Here is a 19249-nt window from a genome sequence, read left to right on the forward strand (position 1 = left end):
AAAAAAAAAAAAAAATCTTATGTTGGGACTGCTTGCTTTAAGGTTGGATTAGACATGTGGGGTTTTATAGTCCATTATTATTTTGTCTCTCACTGAGGGTGGGAATTCACACGTGGTATAAGCAAAAGGTCTGTTTTGATCCAGTGAATTCTACTGTCTGTACAACCAAAGGAAAATGATTATACCTAACCTAAGGAGATTCTCTTAAAAACTCAGGAATAACCCTATTGAACCAGTGAACTAGGAAGATCAAAGTAGGAGGGAAAAGGGAAGACAGCATTAATTTATCTTCCTAGACTTTTTATTCAACAAGTAGTTGTGGTTAGGATTTTTGTTATGGTTGTTATCATTAACATCCACAACAGTTGTTGTAACTGTTAACTAGGGGGATCTTTGTTGTGCTAAGAGCCCTAACGACTTTAGACTTGCAAGGTTTTTGTGTTAAATCACTGAGCTAAACTGCTCTACATGGATAGAAGAAAAATGTGAGCAGTCTTAGGGTGGATCTGGAAGAGCAGTGCATGCTGAATGGGTGGGGGATGGGATAATCTAGCACAAATAAAGTGCACTGAGAAAAGATGAGGCAGGAATGCTGTCCGCCATGCATTGCAACCCTCCAGATGATCCCGTCAATCTTCAGTACATTCTAAAAAAGATCTCAAAATTAATAGTGTCACAGGACTTCTTAAGAAGTTTCATGTTCTGGCCACCAGACAGTCAAAACAGGCACCCATGGTGAGGAGGCAGCTGACATTTTGGTTACAGTGATTACCAACTAGACACAAGGCAACCTCTAAGATATGTGGGTAGTTCAAAGATATATTAGACGTGAATCTTTTCTTTAAGCATAAAATCTAGTAGAGACGAAAAACATGGGTGATGAATAACTAGTAAAAATAGAATCTTATGTATGGAATTGATTCTACTTTTTAAATATCTCTCAAATTTGTCTTCTTCTCTCTGTTCTCATTACCACTACTCTAGATTAGGTGACCTTTAATGCTTGTTTAATTTGTTTCCCAGGTTCGGTATTTTCCACGCTCTAGTCAGCATGATCTTTCCAGGATACATATCTTTGTCTCATCCCTTTTTGCTTAACTCTCACCTACTTGTTTCAGGTTCTTGATTAATACATCATTTCTTCTCTGAAGTTTTTTCTGATATCCTGCTATGTGTTTCTTAACACCCCATAGTTCCCTTGTCAAAGAATTTATGCACTCTAATTGCTGATTTTCTAATCTGAAGCCCTTATTAGGTGGTACACTCTGGACAGCGAGAACATTATTACCACTGTTGTATCTGCATTGCCAGTGCTTGGTAGATGCTCACGTGTCTGAATGCATGATTCATTAGATGCTATGGGAGTAGATTAGAGGTACGGTGACATTTAAACTGGGCCATCAAAGACAGGTAAAATGGAGCTATGCTGACATAGAGACAGGTATAGGAAATGGCAAATGATTGATTTGAGTATAGAGCAAGAGTTGACAGACTGCAGCCTGTGGACCAGATCTGCCCTGTTTGCTGCCTGTTTTTCTAAATAAAGTTTTAGTGTAACAAAAACTAGGCTTGGCTGGCCAGTTAGCTTAGTTGGTTAGAGCATGGTGTTGATAACACCAAGCACAGTGTTGATAACAGTAAGGTCCAGAGTCCAATCCCTATTACCAACCAGCCACCAAAAAAAGCAGCAACTAGGCTCATTCATTTACATATTGTCTATGACTTTTTTGTTACATCAACACAGTTGAGTGCCACTGAAAAGCCTGCAAAGACCAAAATATTTACTATCTCGCCCTTACCAGTACAGTTTGCCTCCCTGCTATAGAACATAAAGGGAAGAGTAGTAGGGGGTGAAATCTGAAAGGCAAGTAGAGCCATTACAAATACCTGAGAAGACATATGACAAAGAAACATGTAAGAGCTCTACACTGGAAACTACAAGATATTGTTGAGAGAAATTAAAGAGCCAGATCAGTGTGTGTGAAACTTTGGTGCTTCAGAATTAGCTAGAGGGTATATTTAAACACAAACTGACAGGCCCAACCCCTTAAAGTTTCTAAGTTGGTAGATCTGGGATGGGGCCCAAGAATTTGTATTTCTAACAAGTTCCCAGATTCTCCTTCTGCTGCTGCTGTTGCTGCCAGTTCAGGGACCACAGTTTGAGAATCACAAATCTAAGTAAATGAAGGCAATGTTGAGGGTTTGGATCCCTGTACCAGCAAGCCACCAAAAATAAATGAATGAATGCAGGCCTATACTGTGTTTGTGGATTGAAAAAATATTGTAAAAACATCGCTTCACCTCATCTTGAGGAACTTCCATGCAATCACACTGGTAATATGTGTGTGTTTATGTGCTATGGAAATTGACAAGCTGGTACTAAAATTTACGTGGAAATTTAAAAGGGCCAAGGAAAGCTAGCACAGACTTCAAGAAGAACAGCAAAACTAGAGGACTTTACATTACCAGACATGGAGACTTATTATGAAGTTATAATAATTAAAGCAGTATTTTATTGGTATATGGATAGACAAGTAAACAAACAAACAGAAAAGAGAATCCAGAAACAGACCAACAGGTCCTATCATTTGCTGATCCCCTTACAGCAATGGAGACCAGTAGTAGTAAAAGATGGTCTTTTTAATCAGTGGTTCTGGAACAATTTGGAAAAATTGAATCATGACTTCACACCATAAACAAAGCTTCATTCAGGATCAGTGGTAGCACTAAATATGGAAAGTTAAAAGCAATAATGCTTCTAGAATAAAGCATAAGTGAATATCTTCATGAGTAGGTAGTGGTTTCTTAAAGAGGACACAAAAAATTCTAACCGTGAAAGAAAAGATTGATATATTACCATACATCAAAATTAAGGATTAGTTATCAAAAGACACTCATTGAGAGAAAAGGCAAGCCATGATTAAGATATTTGCAATAAATATATGCAGCAGACGATTTGTATCTAGAATATATAAAGAACTCCTACAAATTATTTTTTTAAGACAACCTGATAGGAAAATAGGCAAAAGACTTGAACAGGCACTTCATAAGATGATCTCCAAATTGCCAGTAAGTATTTTGAAAAAAATGCTCAACACCATTAGTCTACATAGAAATGAAATCAAAAATCACAGGGAGATACAGGTTCAGCATCCCTAATCCGAAAATCTGAAATCTGAAATGCTCAAAGATCTGAAACTTTTGAGCACGGACATGACAGTCAGAGGAAATGCTCATTGAAGCATTTTATATTTCGGATTTTTGGATTATGGATGTTCACCAGTATGTATTCTTCAAAAAATACAAAATTCAAAACACTTCTGGTTCCAGGCATTTCAGATAAGGGATGCTCAACCTGTGCTAGTACATTCCTATCATGCAGGGCTGTAGAGCCACCAGCCCCGCTGGCAGGAAGTGTAGATTAGTACAACCACTTTGGAAAACTGGCTGTATCCATCTACCAAAATGTACACATATTTTTGAGCCAGCAGTTGTGCATATCCAGCAGGTACGTGTTGCTCCTCATTCTGCAGTGATCTCTTATCTCTGCTCCCCTCACCCAGGCTGCAGATCTCTCTCCTTTTCTTGTCATCATTCCTCCAGGAGTAGCTAATGTGGCCTTGCTAGTTTGAGATATTTGCGTGTATTCTTGTGTTAACCATCCCAGAAACAAGTGTAGACTATGCTTTCAACTAAAGAAAAGTCTCTAAAATTGCATAGACTATAGGCTCTTTGTGGGCTGGGAGGATTTGAATGCCTCTCAGGTGATGATGGTATGAAGAGCATTACTCTTCACCATATGGATCAGCTCTTAGTCATCTTTGCTTCTACCATGTTTTTTTGTTGTTGTTGTTTTATCAAAGTTCATGCTTATAGAGTCAAATAGTTTTAGAAAGTTGATGGAAAGCATCAGTCCTCCATGAACACCCGCCTCCCCCCTGCCCTGTTTCCTGCTCATTGGAGGCAGCAACTTTTAACACATAACTATTTCTCTGTTATTTACCTTATTTTCCTCCACTATTGACATGTTACTGTATGTTCTGTCAGTAGTTTTTTCTGTGTGTATAGATGAGTAAGCATACATTTAAATCAACTCTTTTTTTTTCCTATAGCATCCTTTTCACTTAACTTTTTAATTCTTTCAAAAACACCATTTTAAATGGCTGTATAATATTCCGTCTGTGAATGTACCATTATTTGTTTACCTGTACCATTACTGTTGGATATTTTGGGTTGTTTTGTGTTTCGTTTGTTTGTTGTCTTGCTACTGTAAATATTAACATAATTAGTATATCTCTGTGTGTTGCTGTAGATAGATTGATAGATAAATGCTTTCTCTTACAGCATTCATTTTTTCTGTAGTTAATAATTGTTTTGGTTTTATTTGGTTGGTTGGTTTTCTGTGTTCCCTCTGGCTTGCTCTGAGCTGACTAGTTGTCAGCTGCACAGCTGGCATCCTGAGAAGTCACTGTTATCCTGGAATTCCCTGCCACTTTCTCATGTGGACTCTCCTATTTCCTCACTCCAATGTCTTCTTTCCTGGTTACTCCTTATTTAGAGGAACAACCACACATCCACACTACCCCACAGTACCTTCCTAAGAAAGGTGGATATGGGAGATCAGTTTTTTAGACTTTGCGTGTCTTTAAAAATCTTTATTCTATTGCAACCTTAATTAATAATTGGGTTATGTATAGAATTCTAGTTCGGAATTTATTCAGAATTTTGAAGGAATTGCTCCATTGTTTTCTGGCTTCCAGTGTTGCTGCTGAGAAGTCTGTTGTTCTGATTCCTGGTCTTTTGTTTATTTAACTTTTTGTGGGGGGCAACTGGCTGGTACAGGGATCAAACCCTGGACCATGGTGTTATCAGCACCACACCCTAACCAACTGAGATAACCAGCCAGCCCTGTTCTTTTTAACTTTTTATTTTGAAATTATTTCAAACACACAGAAAAGTTCTAAGAGTAGTACAGAGAACTCCCACATATACTTCAATCAGATTCATTGATATTTACATTTTTTCCACATTTTACCATTCTGTCTCTTTCTTTCTGTTTCTACACACACACACACACACACACACACACAGGTATGTATATGTATATTTGTTTTTTCTGAACCTTCGAAAGTAGTTGCTACATCATATACATCCCCTCAATATTGAAGTGTGTCTTTCCCAAGAATAAGCACAATTTGTTTTTTCTGAACCTTCTAAAGTAGTTGCTACATCATATACATCCCCTCAATATTGAAGTGTGTCTTTCCCAAGAATAAGAATATTCTCTTACATAACCACAGTGCAGTTATCATATTGATTCCTATTATTTTGTACATGACTTGCTTTTTCACTCTGGAAATCTTTCAGGAGGATGTTTTCTTGATTTTCAATATATTGAAATTTCACAGTGATGTGCCTTGGGATGGGTCTACTTTCTTTTTGTTCATTAGGGTGTACAGCAATGGCCTCTTTCAGTTTGGAAACTCATGTGCATCTGTTTAGGGGCATTTTCTTGAATTATTTTATTTATTTTGGTAATTTATTCTCTGTTTTTTTCTTCCTGTAACTCTCATTATTCAGATGTTGGCCCTCCCAGACTTATCCTCTAATTTTCTTTCTGTTGTACTTTTCTAATTCCTCAACTTTGTCTTCTAGGGTTTTATTTAGTTTTTTATTTTTCCTACTGTCATATTTTTAATTTCTAAGAGCTCATTTTTGTCACAACTTAAAAAAAAAATAACATGTTGTTTATGGATTCAGTATCTCCTGTTAATCTCACCAAGGGTATTGATGATGATAACCTTTTTGAAATTTTCATGACATCACTCTGCACAGTTTGTTTCCTGTAAGTTGCTTTTTTGTCTTTTTGTTTGTTTTTATGTTTCTTTCATGTGAAACGTTTTTCTCAGTTGCTTGGTGGTCATTAGATATCTGCACATACTCAAGAGTACATCATTGAGAAACTGATTAAAAAACATTCTGCCCTGGGATCTGTTGACTGTGATCTTCACCTGTAGAGTGATCATGCTGAGCTAGTTCATTGAGGAGCCCTTGGTGGCAGCATGTTTTGGCTCTTGGATGCTTCGGATTCCCCAAGGAAGACTCTCGCAGTATTGTCTATAGAGGGTATCGCTTTGGCCTGGTCTGCTCCCTGCTGTTTTCAGTATGGCTCTTGACCATCTTCGAAGAGACTCTCGATTCCCTGGAAGACGACTTTGAGGAGCCAGTGCTGTGTGACAGCGGTGTGCACTGCCACTCTCCGCGGCATCTGGGAAACAGCTCTTCCAGCCCCTCTGAACCTGAAGATGTCATCGACTTAGTGCACCCAGCACCTGCCACAGGGGACACTGAGCACCTTCCAGACGTGCCTCAGGCAGCAGGTGAGGAGAGAAACACAAGAGCCCAGACCTTTGACAAACTGCTGGTGTTTGGGACACTGTTGTGCTCTCCTGTGTGTACCCGCTCAGAAGCTGTCAAGGCTCATCGGATTTTTGTGCCTCAGGCAGCAGGTGAGGAGAGAAACACAAGAGCCCAGACCTTTGACAAACTGCTGGTGTTCGGGACACTGTTGTGCTCTCCTGTGTGTACCCGCTCAGAAGCTGTCAAGGCTCATCGGATTTTTATAGGGAGAAGCATCCTCTGGATAGTGTGGTTGTCCAACAAAGGGGAATTCCAAAAGCCCTGGAATACAGAATGAGACTATTAGGGCACTTTTAAAAGGTCGTAGAAAGATTCATATTATCTTCCAATTCTGTTTTTCCATGAAATTTCTGAAGTGCTCTTGCAGATTTTACATAGGAAGGAAGGAGGGAAATTGGAAATTATTTACAGGTAACAATTCTATTCTACAAAGAAAACATATTTCTTTGTATCTTGTGCAAGATTATACCCCCATTTCTGTAGCACGACTTTCCAAGGTTGGAGTATTTGAACTGAAAAGTCAGCTGGTTCAGGAAACGACAGATAGAACAAACCCTGAGCTCAGCCTCTGCTTTGTGCACTTTGCTTGACTCCGAGTGGTGTCGAAGGAGAGGTATGCTTTTGTCTGTTTAGCACTGTGATGGATCTAGAGATGGACAGAGAGAAATTCCTTTCAATTTTTTCTCCTGATTACAAACAATATTGGGAACAAATGTGGGAGAGGGGCTAGGATTGGAAAGGATAAGGAAGAAATAGAAGGGAAAATACTTTTTCTCTGGTAACTAAAATACTGCCATTTGTCATGAGCCTTTAGAAATATATGTGTGTGTGCAAAATTTTTTTTTCAAGCAAAGCTGTGTATTACTCAGAATTTCATATAACTATGGTTATGGATTCCATATAAATATGGAGCTTGGTCTGCAGCCATCTCTTCAAAGAAGAGACTTACTATGAATTTTCCATTTTTATTACACTTCTGCTTTGAAGTATCGTTCCTAAAAGTAATTTGAACCAGCTGATGCTTTTAAAATCTCAGATCACATCGTTGTGCCAAGGCGAGTACTTTTTGAAAACAAGCCATCCCCGCCCATCAATTCACTAACATGATATTTTCATAACAATTCTAAGTGCCTACTCTGTGGCAGGTATTGTGTAAGATTCTAAAGATACAAAGGTAAAAAACACGGCTTACAGTTTTGTAGCAGGAGGCAGGCAAGTCGAGGTGCAGAAAGGTGTCAGGTGACTGTGACTTGTACACGGTCAGAAGGTAGTGAAAGCTCCGAGGCAGGCCTGTTAAATTCTAGAGGAAAGTGGCCAACCACATATCCTTCATCTAGAAAGACCTGCTGCCGTTGATGGCATGTGCCACCCAGCTCTCCAGCCTCAGAGTCCCCTTTACAAAATCCTGATCAGGTAGTGGTTGTTGCCTCCCGTCTCCAGCCTCAGCTTGACAGTGCCTCAGAAGGCTGCTTCGCCAGGATGCTTCCTGGGTGCTGACCGTTCTGACCTGCAGGTCTCTCACCATCAGTGATTTGTTCGTTGTCAGCGTGTGGTCATGAGAATAAACACTATTTTCTATTTCACTAGTCCAGGGAGCAGGGAGACCGAGAGGTTGGCTTACCGCAGGCATTGTGGAAATTGGTGTTATGTCCCTTCAAGACTCTTTTACGTTCAGTAAAAAGGAATGTATGCCTTTACTTATACCTAAGGTGGTAGCTTATGAGGCTTCTCCCTCACTTTTCAGGGGCTGGACCTGTTGGGGAGGAAGATGTTCCTGTCCCTGAATGCAGGAAACAAGATGCTGAGAATTCTCCACCGCCAGACTCCGTATTTCCAGAGGCCTTTCCCCAGCCACCTTCCCTGCCTGGCACGCCAACTCCAGCCCAGCCCTGGAAAGAGCTGCTCCCCCCCACCCCCCCAGCAGAGCACCCAAAACTACCCCGCTCAGTTCCTACTCCTCTTGTTATCGCTCAGAAAATCTCTGAGAAGTTGGCAGGAAACGAAGGCCTTTCGCCCACATCTCCCTCAAAGGAGGGCAGGCCCGGAGAGTGGAAGACACCAACTTCCTCAGCCCCTCGAAATGGAGACCACCTCCTATGGCACAGACACACGGCCCAGCCTGCACCCAAGCTCCACCGCTTCCCCAGCAACATCAGCGTGACCAATGGCCCGGGGAGGGACTTCAACAAGACCATTTCCAAGGCGGCCGTCAGCGTGCAAGAGCGGAAAGCCCAGGTCTTGGCCAACATCAACGGTGTCTCCTTCCTCAGCACGGCCGACGTGGAAGAGTGGTCTCAGAAGCGTGATCTCACAGAGCAGAGGAGAAGCTTCTCTCCGGAGCCGGCAGCACGTGACCCAGTCAGGCCAGGCCTGGGCAGAGAAGCCGAAGGCCCACAGGCAGGAGGGCAGCTGGGGGGCCAGCAGTCCCGGGCCGTGCAGACTGAGCCACCCTCTGCGCTGGCCAACGGCTTCCAGAGCATCCATGACATCCTAAAGAGCGAGCCCAGCCCCTTCGTGTCTTCTGGAAAGACCATCACCTTCCGGCCCAACCCGGCCCTTACCAGCAAACTCGCCCATCAACAGGCCACCACGGGCTTGTCCGAGCACCAGCAGCCCGACTGTGGCCATGGTGGCAGGAGGCGCACAGGCTCCCTCCCTAGGGCTGTTGGCATCAGACCCCAGGGCATCACCGTCCAGTTCTCTGGCCGGGGCTCCACCGAGGAGGCCCGACGGGAGGCCCTGAGGAAGCTCGGACTGCTCAAAGAACACTTGTGACCTAGCCTGGGGCCAGGGAGCTGCAGGGCAGGCAGCCGGCAGAAGGGCTCGCACAGGCTTCTCTTTCCCCTCCCTGAATAGAAGGGGCGAAATGAGGTGTTAGCCCTGACACAGGGCTTGGCTCGCCCACGAATCTAGGAGCTAGTGGGCCTGAAAGAGGCGAGCAGACTTGAAGAGCAGCGGCAACAGTCCCCAGCTGCACCTGCTGAGGGCCAGAGCCCACTCCCGTCCCCTGTAACCAGGAAAGCCTGTCAGCTGCCATGACTTGCAAATGCGACGTCTTTTGGATCTGGGAGGAGGGGTTGGATCTGATTTGTCCTTCTTGAGTCTATAATCTAGCCTTTCATCCCAAGTACATAACAGGAAAGCCAGCTTAGATGTCTTCTACTCAGGATTTCCCCTCCTTTTCTAAGAAAATAAAAAAGAAGTACTTGTTAAATTTTTACAGTGTCTTAATAATACTTTTCTGGTTTTTTTGTTTGTTTTGAAGGGTGAAGGATGGTACTTTAACCCTAGATATGCTTGTTTCTTGATGTAATTTGGTTTGCCCTCTTTTTTAAATTGAAAATTGAAGCGAAACCTTTAGAGTATGATTTATTATAATTTCGAGTTGTGGGAGTAAAACAGAAAGACTGAGTTTGAAAAAGGTGTTAATTTTGAGAAAACAAGTCTCATCAGACTACAAGGTCTGTGTTACTGGGATATATGTGTATGAGCCTGTGTTGTGTGCATATATGTACATAACATATGTTTGACACATGTTAACATTATACACATAGGTATTTGTGTGTGCACGCACATTCATTATTACATAAATATAAACTTCTGAAAACCCTAGTAACTATAGAATGCAAGCGTTTCCTATTCTCTTGGTAGACACAGCCACCTCAACATTGTGATGGATGATATTTCAAGAAATTGTCACTTCCTAACGTGGAAGTCTTTTAAGGACACATCTCCATGATACTTTGGTGACCCAAAAGTGCTTTTTCCTCAACAGTGTGTTCTTCTGTTCCCAATTAAAGTCATATTCCCTGCTTCCAAATAAGCAAAATAGTTTCCTTTTTAGTGAAGAACATTTTAAGAGGTTAATCTCCTTTCATTGATCTCCTAATTTTAGTTTTGCATGTTCCAAGGTAGCTGGTAATCAGAAGGAAACAGAAGATTCTTAAAGATCCCCAGTTGATTCTGTTCCATGAGCAAGATCTCAGGATTTTTTTAAAAGGAAAACGCAGAGAACTAGGTTACACAGCATGAAAAGAACTGGTTTTCTCCCAGACTGAGTCTTACACGCTGAGCTGTGGCCACAAGCATCACTATCAAAACTATTTAAGGCTGGAGTCGTAAACCTCTAAAAATAGAAGAAGTCACGCCCTTCTGTGCCTTTCGGCCAGCCCTGAACAAAGTTTGTTTCTTCCCTGTTGAGAATTACTTAAATTCAAACTTTTAATTGTGCTGTGAAGGGCATTTTTCATAATATTCTGTTTGCCTTGTAAGTTACATAAGATGAATGATTGTAACTTTTTCCCTAGAACTTCAGTATTTAGTGTCTTGTCCTGCTCTTGTTCTCATGAAATAATCTCATGGTTTCTTGATGAGCTTAATTTAAGTAGGTGCTTTTATTTTAAGGCTTTTAAAAGTAGTTACTTTTAATTTTACTCCTGTTTATGCTGGACTTGTTTAAAGGATTGTTATGTTTCCTTTTTACAAAATGACACACCATACACAGTGTTTAATAATAGAGGTCTTGATACGCTAACTTTTTAAATATTCTTTATATATGAGGATTATTTCTTTTTTCTTTATCCTATGATTTCTTTGTGAGTAGGGTGAACTTGACTGTATATTAGTATGTTTGTTTTCACAATAACATTTTTGAAAAATAAACTAGAGTTTTACCTTCAGTACAATCAACTTTGTTTTCATGTTATGTACTATATTCTCAATTACTCTCTTTTAAATGGTTATATCTTTTCCTTCTATTTATTCATAATTTCTTTTATTTATTCATAATTTTATTGACTGTTACTCTGGTCATTTCTTGTGCTCAAACCCTAGTAATTAAAGCCATATGTTTTGTGTGAGGTTCAAATTATAGCTGCTAATGAACTGACCTGTACATGTATGTATTATGTTAACAAAAGATCTAGTTTGCTGAGGGGCATTAGTTTCTTTACTATAACATAACCGTGTGACGTGATGCTCTTGTCACCTGGCTCAAGGTAACTCGAAGGGTCATATTTCAAAGAAAAATTGTAATGAAAAGGAAAGATGGATCCCAAGAGCTCAGGTTTTTTCCAAGTGATGTGTGAAAATCAGTCCCCATTCTTGTGAAGCTCTTTGTCTTAATATTTAAAATAAGGGGAAAAAAATTCTTCTTTGCTTTTAGGAAGGTGTGTACAAATGGCCAAGCTAGAGTCTCATCTGCAGAGGGTAATTTGCAGTTAGCAGTATGACAACATGAGGTATGAGTTTCTTCAAAAAGTTCATGGCAAAATGGAATTAAAAGATAATGCCTCTCAGTGATGAAGAAGCTTCTGGTTTGCCTGACTGTCGTGGACTCCATGTAACTTTAAAGTTAAGGGGAGAAAAAGAAAATGATCCGAAACTCGCACAGTGGAAGAAATGGCCCAGCAAAAAGCGGTCTGCCCTGAAGTACAGCTGACGAGGAAAGAGAGACAGCTTTCACTTAACAGCCTGTGGAAACTTCTTGCTTTGTTTTAGAATGATCCATAATTATCACTGGGGGGAAAATGGGTCTGCAGTGAAAGACCAGCTCTCACTAGAAGTCTCTCCATGGTGGCTACATATCACCCAGGTTTTGTACATTATTTCTTCAGATTTTAAGAATCGAAGCTACTTCTATGGGGGGAAAAAAAGATAAGATGAATCTGCCCATGAGCTTCTGAAGACCCCTTGTGTCTGCTCCAGTTCCTTCCTCCTCCTTATCCCCTTTCTGATACTTGGTTTCTGATGTGCACACTTATCTTCACAAAACAGGCAGAAATCTTAATCCTTGCTCCCCACCCCCATCCCACACCCCAGGTCACACCGTCTCCCAGAAGCTGGTTGAGAAGAAAAGGCGCAGGCAGGAAGCTGAGTCGGGGGGCTGCCCGTCAGGGAATCATGAGTGCGACATCCCCACGGCGTTTCCTAGCAGAGCTACCTGGGCTCCTGCAGCCGGACCCGACTCGGCCACCTGGGCTCTCTGCCCCTTTCGGGACTGCACCAGCTGACCTCTGCCATATGCGAGTACTTCAGAGAGTGTGTGGAGAAGCAGAATTAAGAGAACGTGAATCTCTCCATGAACTTTTTGAAGTGTCCTCCTACAGGATTCTTCACTGCAAGTTCCTAGTGGGCAGCTCCTGCTGTAAGGTGCCTGTTTGAAACTGGCTTTCCAGAAGAGCTTACTGGAGTTGATAAATGAGGCCTATGGAACCCTTAGGATTGACCTTTTTATTTTAAAAAAATCAGAAATAATTTACTCTTATCAAAAAACTTGTAAATGTCGTGCTAATGTTTTTCTAATGGCGAGACCCGTAATGAAGACGTTCCTCTGTGAGTGTGTTTCATCACTGTGACATGGCAAGGTTAATAAACTTTTTTCTCCTAAACTGCTCCCTTGGGTTCTTAAACTTCTGTCATCCGATAATGGTGTTCTCTGAGCAGTAGCCTTGTTTTTCTGTGTTTCTTATTGTCCCCTGCCAGGTCCCCAGCCAGAAGGAAGGGGAGGAGTTGAAGGGAATGTCCACCTGTGAGAGAAGTTTGTGTTTTCATTGCAATGACAAGTTACCAAACAGGTTTTGTGTCTTCTTCTCACAACAAGGCTTTTCCCCTGCTTTAGTGTGGGAACGAGGCCCCATATCCTTCTCTAATCTACTGGTCGGATAGCCCGGCCTTCAGACATCAGAGAAAAGACAAGACAGAGCTGTAAGCTGCCCTGTCCTGGGGAAACTGCAGCTTTTTGTACTTGAATTTGAAAGAGGCATGGCTGGGGGTCCCGCGCACGCCACTGGCCTTCCACTTACCTATCCCCAAGTCCTGCCCTGTGCAGGCTTTTCCTTCGCCCACCAGAATCACGTACTTTCTCCAAGTAAAAGCCCTATGGGGGTGGGGGGGGCATTCCTCTGCAGGAAGAAGGGCCTTAGGACACTTCCCACCTGGACTTTTTAGCACAGAAATAGTCTGCCCAGTCTGCCTCTGTGACAGTGACATTCTTCTAGAAGTTCTCCTTATTCAAAAAAAAAGCAAAACTGACCTACACATCCCAGATTCATAAGACTTAGTTAAGAAAAGCCAGTCACTGCAGACACAAGTAGGCTTCACTCTCCCTCCTGGTTATTGTCCTTGGAGGCAGGTGAGAGGAGGGACACTGACAACCCCAGGAGCCTAAGAGGACTTCCTTCAGGCTTGCAACTCATCATCTGAACTGTGTCAACTTTCTATTCAACAACCAGCTAAAAAAGAGCAATGTGATGACTTCCAGTAATGACCTAAAAAGCCTAAATGGCAACTCGGTATTCTCCAGTCGCTCTGAGGAGCGGGAGGGGACACTGCCCCCAGCGCCTCCAGAATTCCTTCGCAGTCCCCTGGATCTACCTGCTGTGGGTCCCCACCCAGGCCCTTCTGCTCTGGAGTAAACTAGGGTTTGAACGAGGCTGAGTGAGGGGGCTCCTCACCTGCTCCACTGGTCGGGTGTAATGCAGGTTTGTCTAGCTCCCAAGACTGCTTTAGAATCCTTGAAGCCAGCCATTTCCCCACTAAACCTGACTCCTGAGGTTCAGGGAGCATTTGGAAGGTGAAGCCGGTCGATTTCTGGGGGGCCTCTGGGTGCTGGAGCTCCTCGCCATGGGCTAGGAGCACGGTAGGAACCGGTGGGCCAGCTGCTCCTGGATCCAGGGTGTGACCCCCACCCCCACGACCCTCTGCCTGCAGTCAAGGCGGCCGCTGTGGCTGCCCTGCCCTGGCTGTAGGTAAGAGTTCACAGCGGGAAGCTGAGGCCAATGGAATTTAGTCACTGATAAACAGGTCACACTTCATAAACTTTACCCTCAGAGTATTTGTGTATGAAGCAAAGTTGCCAAAGGTAGTAACCCAAATTCTGGAAATACCTGTAAGGGGTAGGGCTGCGTGAACAAGGAATTTATGTGTCAGGCATGCGATGCTTGCGTGTCTGTGCGCGTGTACGTGCGTGTACGTGCGTGTGCACTCGCTCCCAGGGGACTGGTCCGGCCTCGGTCCCTGGCCTCTCTGATTCTGTGTGGTCGTGGCATTGCTTTTATGTGAGTTCACTGGCTTTGAGTGTCGGGACATGCAGCAAGAGTCCAGCCCCTGTTACTAAAGAGGGCTTCAGGTCTCTGTGGCCTTTAGGAAATGACAGAAGTCTTCACACAACCCACTTCCCTGACAAGTTGCTGTGGTGGCCACGCTACAGGCTCCCTGTAGCTTCCAGCGGGTTCTCACAGTGCAGCAATTTCCTGGTCTGTGAAAGCAAATAGATTTTATTCCTTTACTTGACCATTTACTTGGTGTCTAAGAGTTTTGAACTTGGGAAAATAACTTGTGCCTTGTGAAGACAGCTTTCAGGGTAAGGAGGCTTAAGGGCGGGCCTTGCGAGCCCAGAACGCGGTCGTGGCCCAGGCGCCGCATCTTCTGTCGTGCCTGCTAACCTCAGGGCTGGGAGACACTTACCCACGTTTTTCCTAATTCACGATCCATGTGATTGTGAAACTGTTTGTAAGGCCCTTTATTTTTCAGTCTAATGTTAAAGGCCAAGTGCATGGAATTAAATGTTTATAATGGAAAACAGTTGGTGGGAGTGGGGAGGTAAAAGAAAACTATTATTATTGAGACTTGTTTTCCTAATTCTTGAAACTTAGGAGGGGAACCAAGCAGTGCCAGTATGACAACATTCATTCATTCGGCAAATCTTTGTGTCCTTTGCACATTCCAGACACCGAGTGGTGCTAAATATTATCTCCCTATGACTGCTGGCCGGGGGTGGAGGTGGGGGTGGGGGGCTGAAACTGCCCCTCATGGTGGGAAGGAAAGGGGGGACTTCTCTCGCCTTCACCAGGGCTCCTCAGGGTGGTCCCATTGCCCTGCCTGCCTAGGCTGCACAGCCCTGCCTCCCGCGCCCTCTGTGAAGCTACCCACGCTGTGCCAGGGCTAAGCCTCCTCCGTGTCCCCAGGGAGAGGAAGAGTGAGCTCTTGCTGTCTCGTTTCTCTCCAGCCACTTCTTGTCCTCGTCCCCTTCTCCCCGTGGCTCATCCTGGATTTATAGCAATGTTGCAGCTAATAATAGGGACCGGGACTTGTCTGTAGGGATAAGGACAGATGCTGAAGATTGTGTCATTTCAAAACCAGGCTTGGCGGTGGGCAGAGCGGCATCTTTAAAGAGGAAAGGGAGGCAGGTTGTGGCCTGGGCCTGAGCAGGCCCCGAGCAGGGGTGGGGCTCCCTGAACCTGGAGCCTGTGACCTCTGTTTGGGGGATCCTGTGCGAGGGCGGTGGGCAGAGCGGCATCTTTAAAGAGGAAAGGGAGGCAGGTTGTGGCCTGGGCCTGAGCAGGCCCCAAGCAGGGGTGGGGCTCCCTGAACCTGGAGCCTGTGACCTCTGTTTGGGGGATCCTGTGCGAGGTAGGTCTCTCGCCCTCGCCTTAGGCCTGGGTTCTGGAGCTCGGACTTGCCAGCGCCGCTGTGTGCAGGACTCCCACGCACCCCACAGCTGCATGAGCTCACCGGGGATTGCCCAATCTGCTCCTTGGCAGTCCTTTGAAGTCGTGGTTGTTACTGGAAAGGCAACCAGACATCAGTGGAAAGGCCATGGAGCAGCAAGCCAAGGCAGAGCCACCCGGGGCCACCGGCTCAGGGGGAGCTGGGATGAGGCGGCTCATCACCATTTATGTTTCCAGCTGCATCTCCAGTGGGACACAGTCTCAGTGCAAGCCCTGCCATACTTCATCACGATTCTGCCCGTATTTGTAAGTGGCGTTGCTGACATTTTCGTCTCTGTTTTATTGGGATATCTACTAGGACTGAGCATCACCCTGCCTTGGGAGGCTCCGCATCTTCGTCTAATAATATTGCTATTATTCAAAGTATTTTTTATAAATTTCTTCTGGGAATAACTACTTTCAGTGCCAGTTTAGGCCAGATTTTTAAAATCACTGTATTTTTTTATTTTAACCAAAGTTTTTCTCATCTCAATCATCCACCTCATACAGTCTCGATTCCAAGTGACTGTTGCTGTTTCTAAAAATTAGATCTGCCTGATTTCAAAAGCACATTCTGCTGAAAGTGTGCTCTGCTGGATTTCAGATTCCACATTGCAACCTGCAACCTTTACGCAGAGCCTAAAAGAGATGGCCGGAAAGACTGAGTGTGCCGAGCCTGGAAATAAAAATGCCTGGAGAGGGCATGAAAGGCTTACCAGCCTGGTGCTGGATGATTCTGTGTGGCCGCAGAGATGACAGGAATATGCAGACTCTCGTAGCACCTAGTCTGGGGAACGAAAACAGCTGTCCCTGAGGAGGTGTGTGCTCAGGGACGGGCCCAGTGCCCTGGGAGAGGGACCGCCTCAAGGACAACGTGACCCCTTTCAGGACTCAGGTCTGTGAAGGTTCGCATAGAACAGGCTTTGTCCTTATCCCAACCTGAGTTTGAATCCCCGTCCTGCAGTTGTTCCCTGTGGGACTTAACTCCAAGCCTCACTTTCTTCCTCTGAAAGCACTGGGTAAACCGCAAGCCCATGTGGCCAGTGCCCAGCATGTGCCTGTTCACACCTTTCTCACCACTGTCATTGTCATCGTAGCCACCAAGGCCTCGGGGAACTCCTGCCCAGCCTGGGGACTGGCCTGAGCAGGGCTGCAGCAGGAGATGGTCCCCTTCCTACACACGTGGCCAGCGCACCCCAGCCAGGCAGCTGGTATGAGATTTCAGTTCCATTGCTGACTTTCTAGAAACGTGTCCAGGGTTGCTTTTCCTTCTCTGGGGCCGAGCAAGTCTGGCTTCCTGCTCAGAGTCACAGCTTTAGAGGAAGCCATCTGTCCGGCCCGGCCCAGCAACACTGGGGGTTGTGTGGCCATGGGCCCTTTGGTTGCATGCACTGCAGGGTGGCTGGCGCTGGCCCCCCGCCTCATGGTCACACACAGCCTGCTCTGCGTGTCCCTACTTTCAGGAGCCCACCGGGCCTCTTCAGCCAGAGTCTTCAAGGAGGTGGGACGATCCAGGCCCCAATTTCACTGGGACAGTGCCACGACCTCAACAGCATCACCTGCCCCTCCTTGGCGTCAGGGAGAGGGACCCAGAGGCTCTGCCCCCAAGTCACTTTGCCCCAAGGCAGTGTCCCTCCCAGAATAGAAGGCGCCTCTGCCTCCCCGCCCCCAAGAAACAACGTCCTTCTTGAGCCTCCCTCTCAGAATCTCCTGGCTGGAGCTGTCACAGCTTTCCCAGATCTCCAGTGGCACCAGGCACTGGTCATCTTCCGCCTGGGGACGATGAGAGAGACCAGCGCTCCAAAGGAAGACCTGGGCCTAAGATCCCACGTCACCTCTCACTGCTGTGTGCGCTTGACCATGGGGAGGGGTTTTGAAAGACTGCCATTGTGGATGTGCAGAACTTGTGGCTGTTCTCAAAGCACTGTCCCCTGACTGGCAGAATAAATGGGGATTTGCTAGAGATGCAAGTTATCAGACTCACCTCAGACCTGACGGATCAGAAACTCGCAATGTGGGAGCCAGGACTCCGGGCTGTGAGCAGCCTCCATGTGGGTCGGAGGCGCTGGGCGAGTGAACAGTGAGCGGACCCTCCTCCAAGTGTCCAGAAGAGGGGCACCTGAGGTGCAGAACAGGCGCTGGACGGTAGCGTCCTTAAGGGTGGGGACTCTGTTGTACTCCCTTGTGCATCCCCAGTCCCTAGTGTGGCATCAGGCACATAGCAGGTGTTCAATAAACAGCTCTGAAATTAAATAGTTGTGTGAACACTAAAAAGCAAGAGTAGCAGAGAGTATGTGTTACTCTCCCGATTTAGAAGGAAGAGAGTCTGGCTTGAGGGACAGAGAGAGAGAACACAGTAGACGTGGGCCACTTTCTTGGCCCTGAGCATGGCAGCTGTCCAGGAGATGACCGGTGGGAGCCCTCAGGCAGACAAGGAACCAGGCCACACTTGCTTCCTCCACAGGACGTGACCTCTGGGGCTCCCCTGGGTGGAGGAGAAGATTACACGTTGGCTGTGGTCAGCCATTCATTCATTCATTCTGCAAGCATTTGAGCACCTCTTGTATGCTGTCCTGGGGGCCAAGGACATACAAGTGAGCAGGACAGACACGGTCCCATCCTTCCCAAGCTTGCAGTCCAGGGGAGACAGACAAATAAGCTGTCTGCAAGAAGGTATAACTGTACTGTGAAAGGGAAATATGGGGGGCCAGGAGACAGAGTGGGGGCACTGGTTGGGAAGATGACCATGCTGAGATGTGAAGGACAAGTAGCAGCTAGCCAGACTAGTAGGCGAGTAGAGAGTGTTCTAGGCAGAGGGCACCATCTGTGCAAAGACCTAGAGCAGATTGGGAGTCAGAGCCATCAGGAAGAGGAGGGGACATGTGAGGGACTGTTAGCCCCCCAGTTGCTGGATGAAACCTTGTAGCCAGAGAGGAGGGAACCCCGGAGGAAGGGGCGTCGTCCTTCCCACACAGGCCCTGCTGTCTAGCAGTCATTCAATGAACACGGGGGCACCATTCTAGATACTGGGGATGCAGCAAAATAAAAGCAAAACACAAAGCAAGACCCTACTCCTGCGAAGTGTATATGCCAGCAGCAAGGACAGAAAACAAAGGCAAGGGTGGTGCTTCAGGCAGAGGGTGAAGCAGAAGACACAGATGGAATTCCTGAGCAGGAGAGACGGGTGAGGCCAAGGAAGTCGGAGGCCGGTGTCATCCCCAGGCAGTCATGGGTGAGGCACGTGCCGGCTCACTGCTCACGTCACCTCACCACCCAGGCTCTGAGATCTCAGCCAGATGGTCTCAGCCTCCTGGTGAGCAATCAGAGAGGGAAACGGCCAA

The 19249-nt window shown here is 45.5% G+C and overlaps 1 protein-coding gene across 1 annotated transcript in view; it reads left to right on the forward strand.

Moving 5' to 3' along the window:
- PROSER2 (proline and serine rich 2) overlaps positions 1-12809 on the forward strand; it is a 22820-nt gene extending 10011 nt beyond the window's left edge. The window contains exons 4-5 of the mRNA XM_008586110.1: positions 6165-6380; positions 8165-12809. Coding sequence (XP_008584332.1) covers positions 6165-6380; positions 8165-9195 — 1247 coding nt within the window. The 3' untranslated portion in view covers positions 9196-12809. The remainder of the gene's footprint in view (positions 1-6164; positions 6381-8164) is intronic.
- The last annotated feature ends 6440 nt before the right edge of the window (positions 12810-19249 follow it).

The sequence above is a fragment of the Galeopterus variegatus genome, unplaced genomic scaffold, assembly GCF_000696425.1.
Source record: "Galeopterus variegatus unplaced genomic scaffold, G_variegatus-3.0.2 Scaffold3834, whole genome shotgun sequence".
Lineage (NCBI taxonomy): Eukaryota > Metazoa > Chordata > Mammalia > Dermoptera > Cynocephalidae > Galeopterus > Galeopterus variegatus.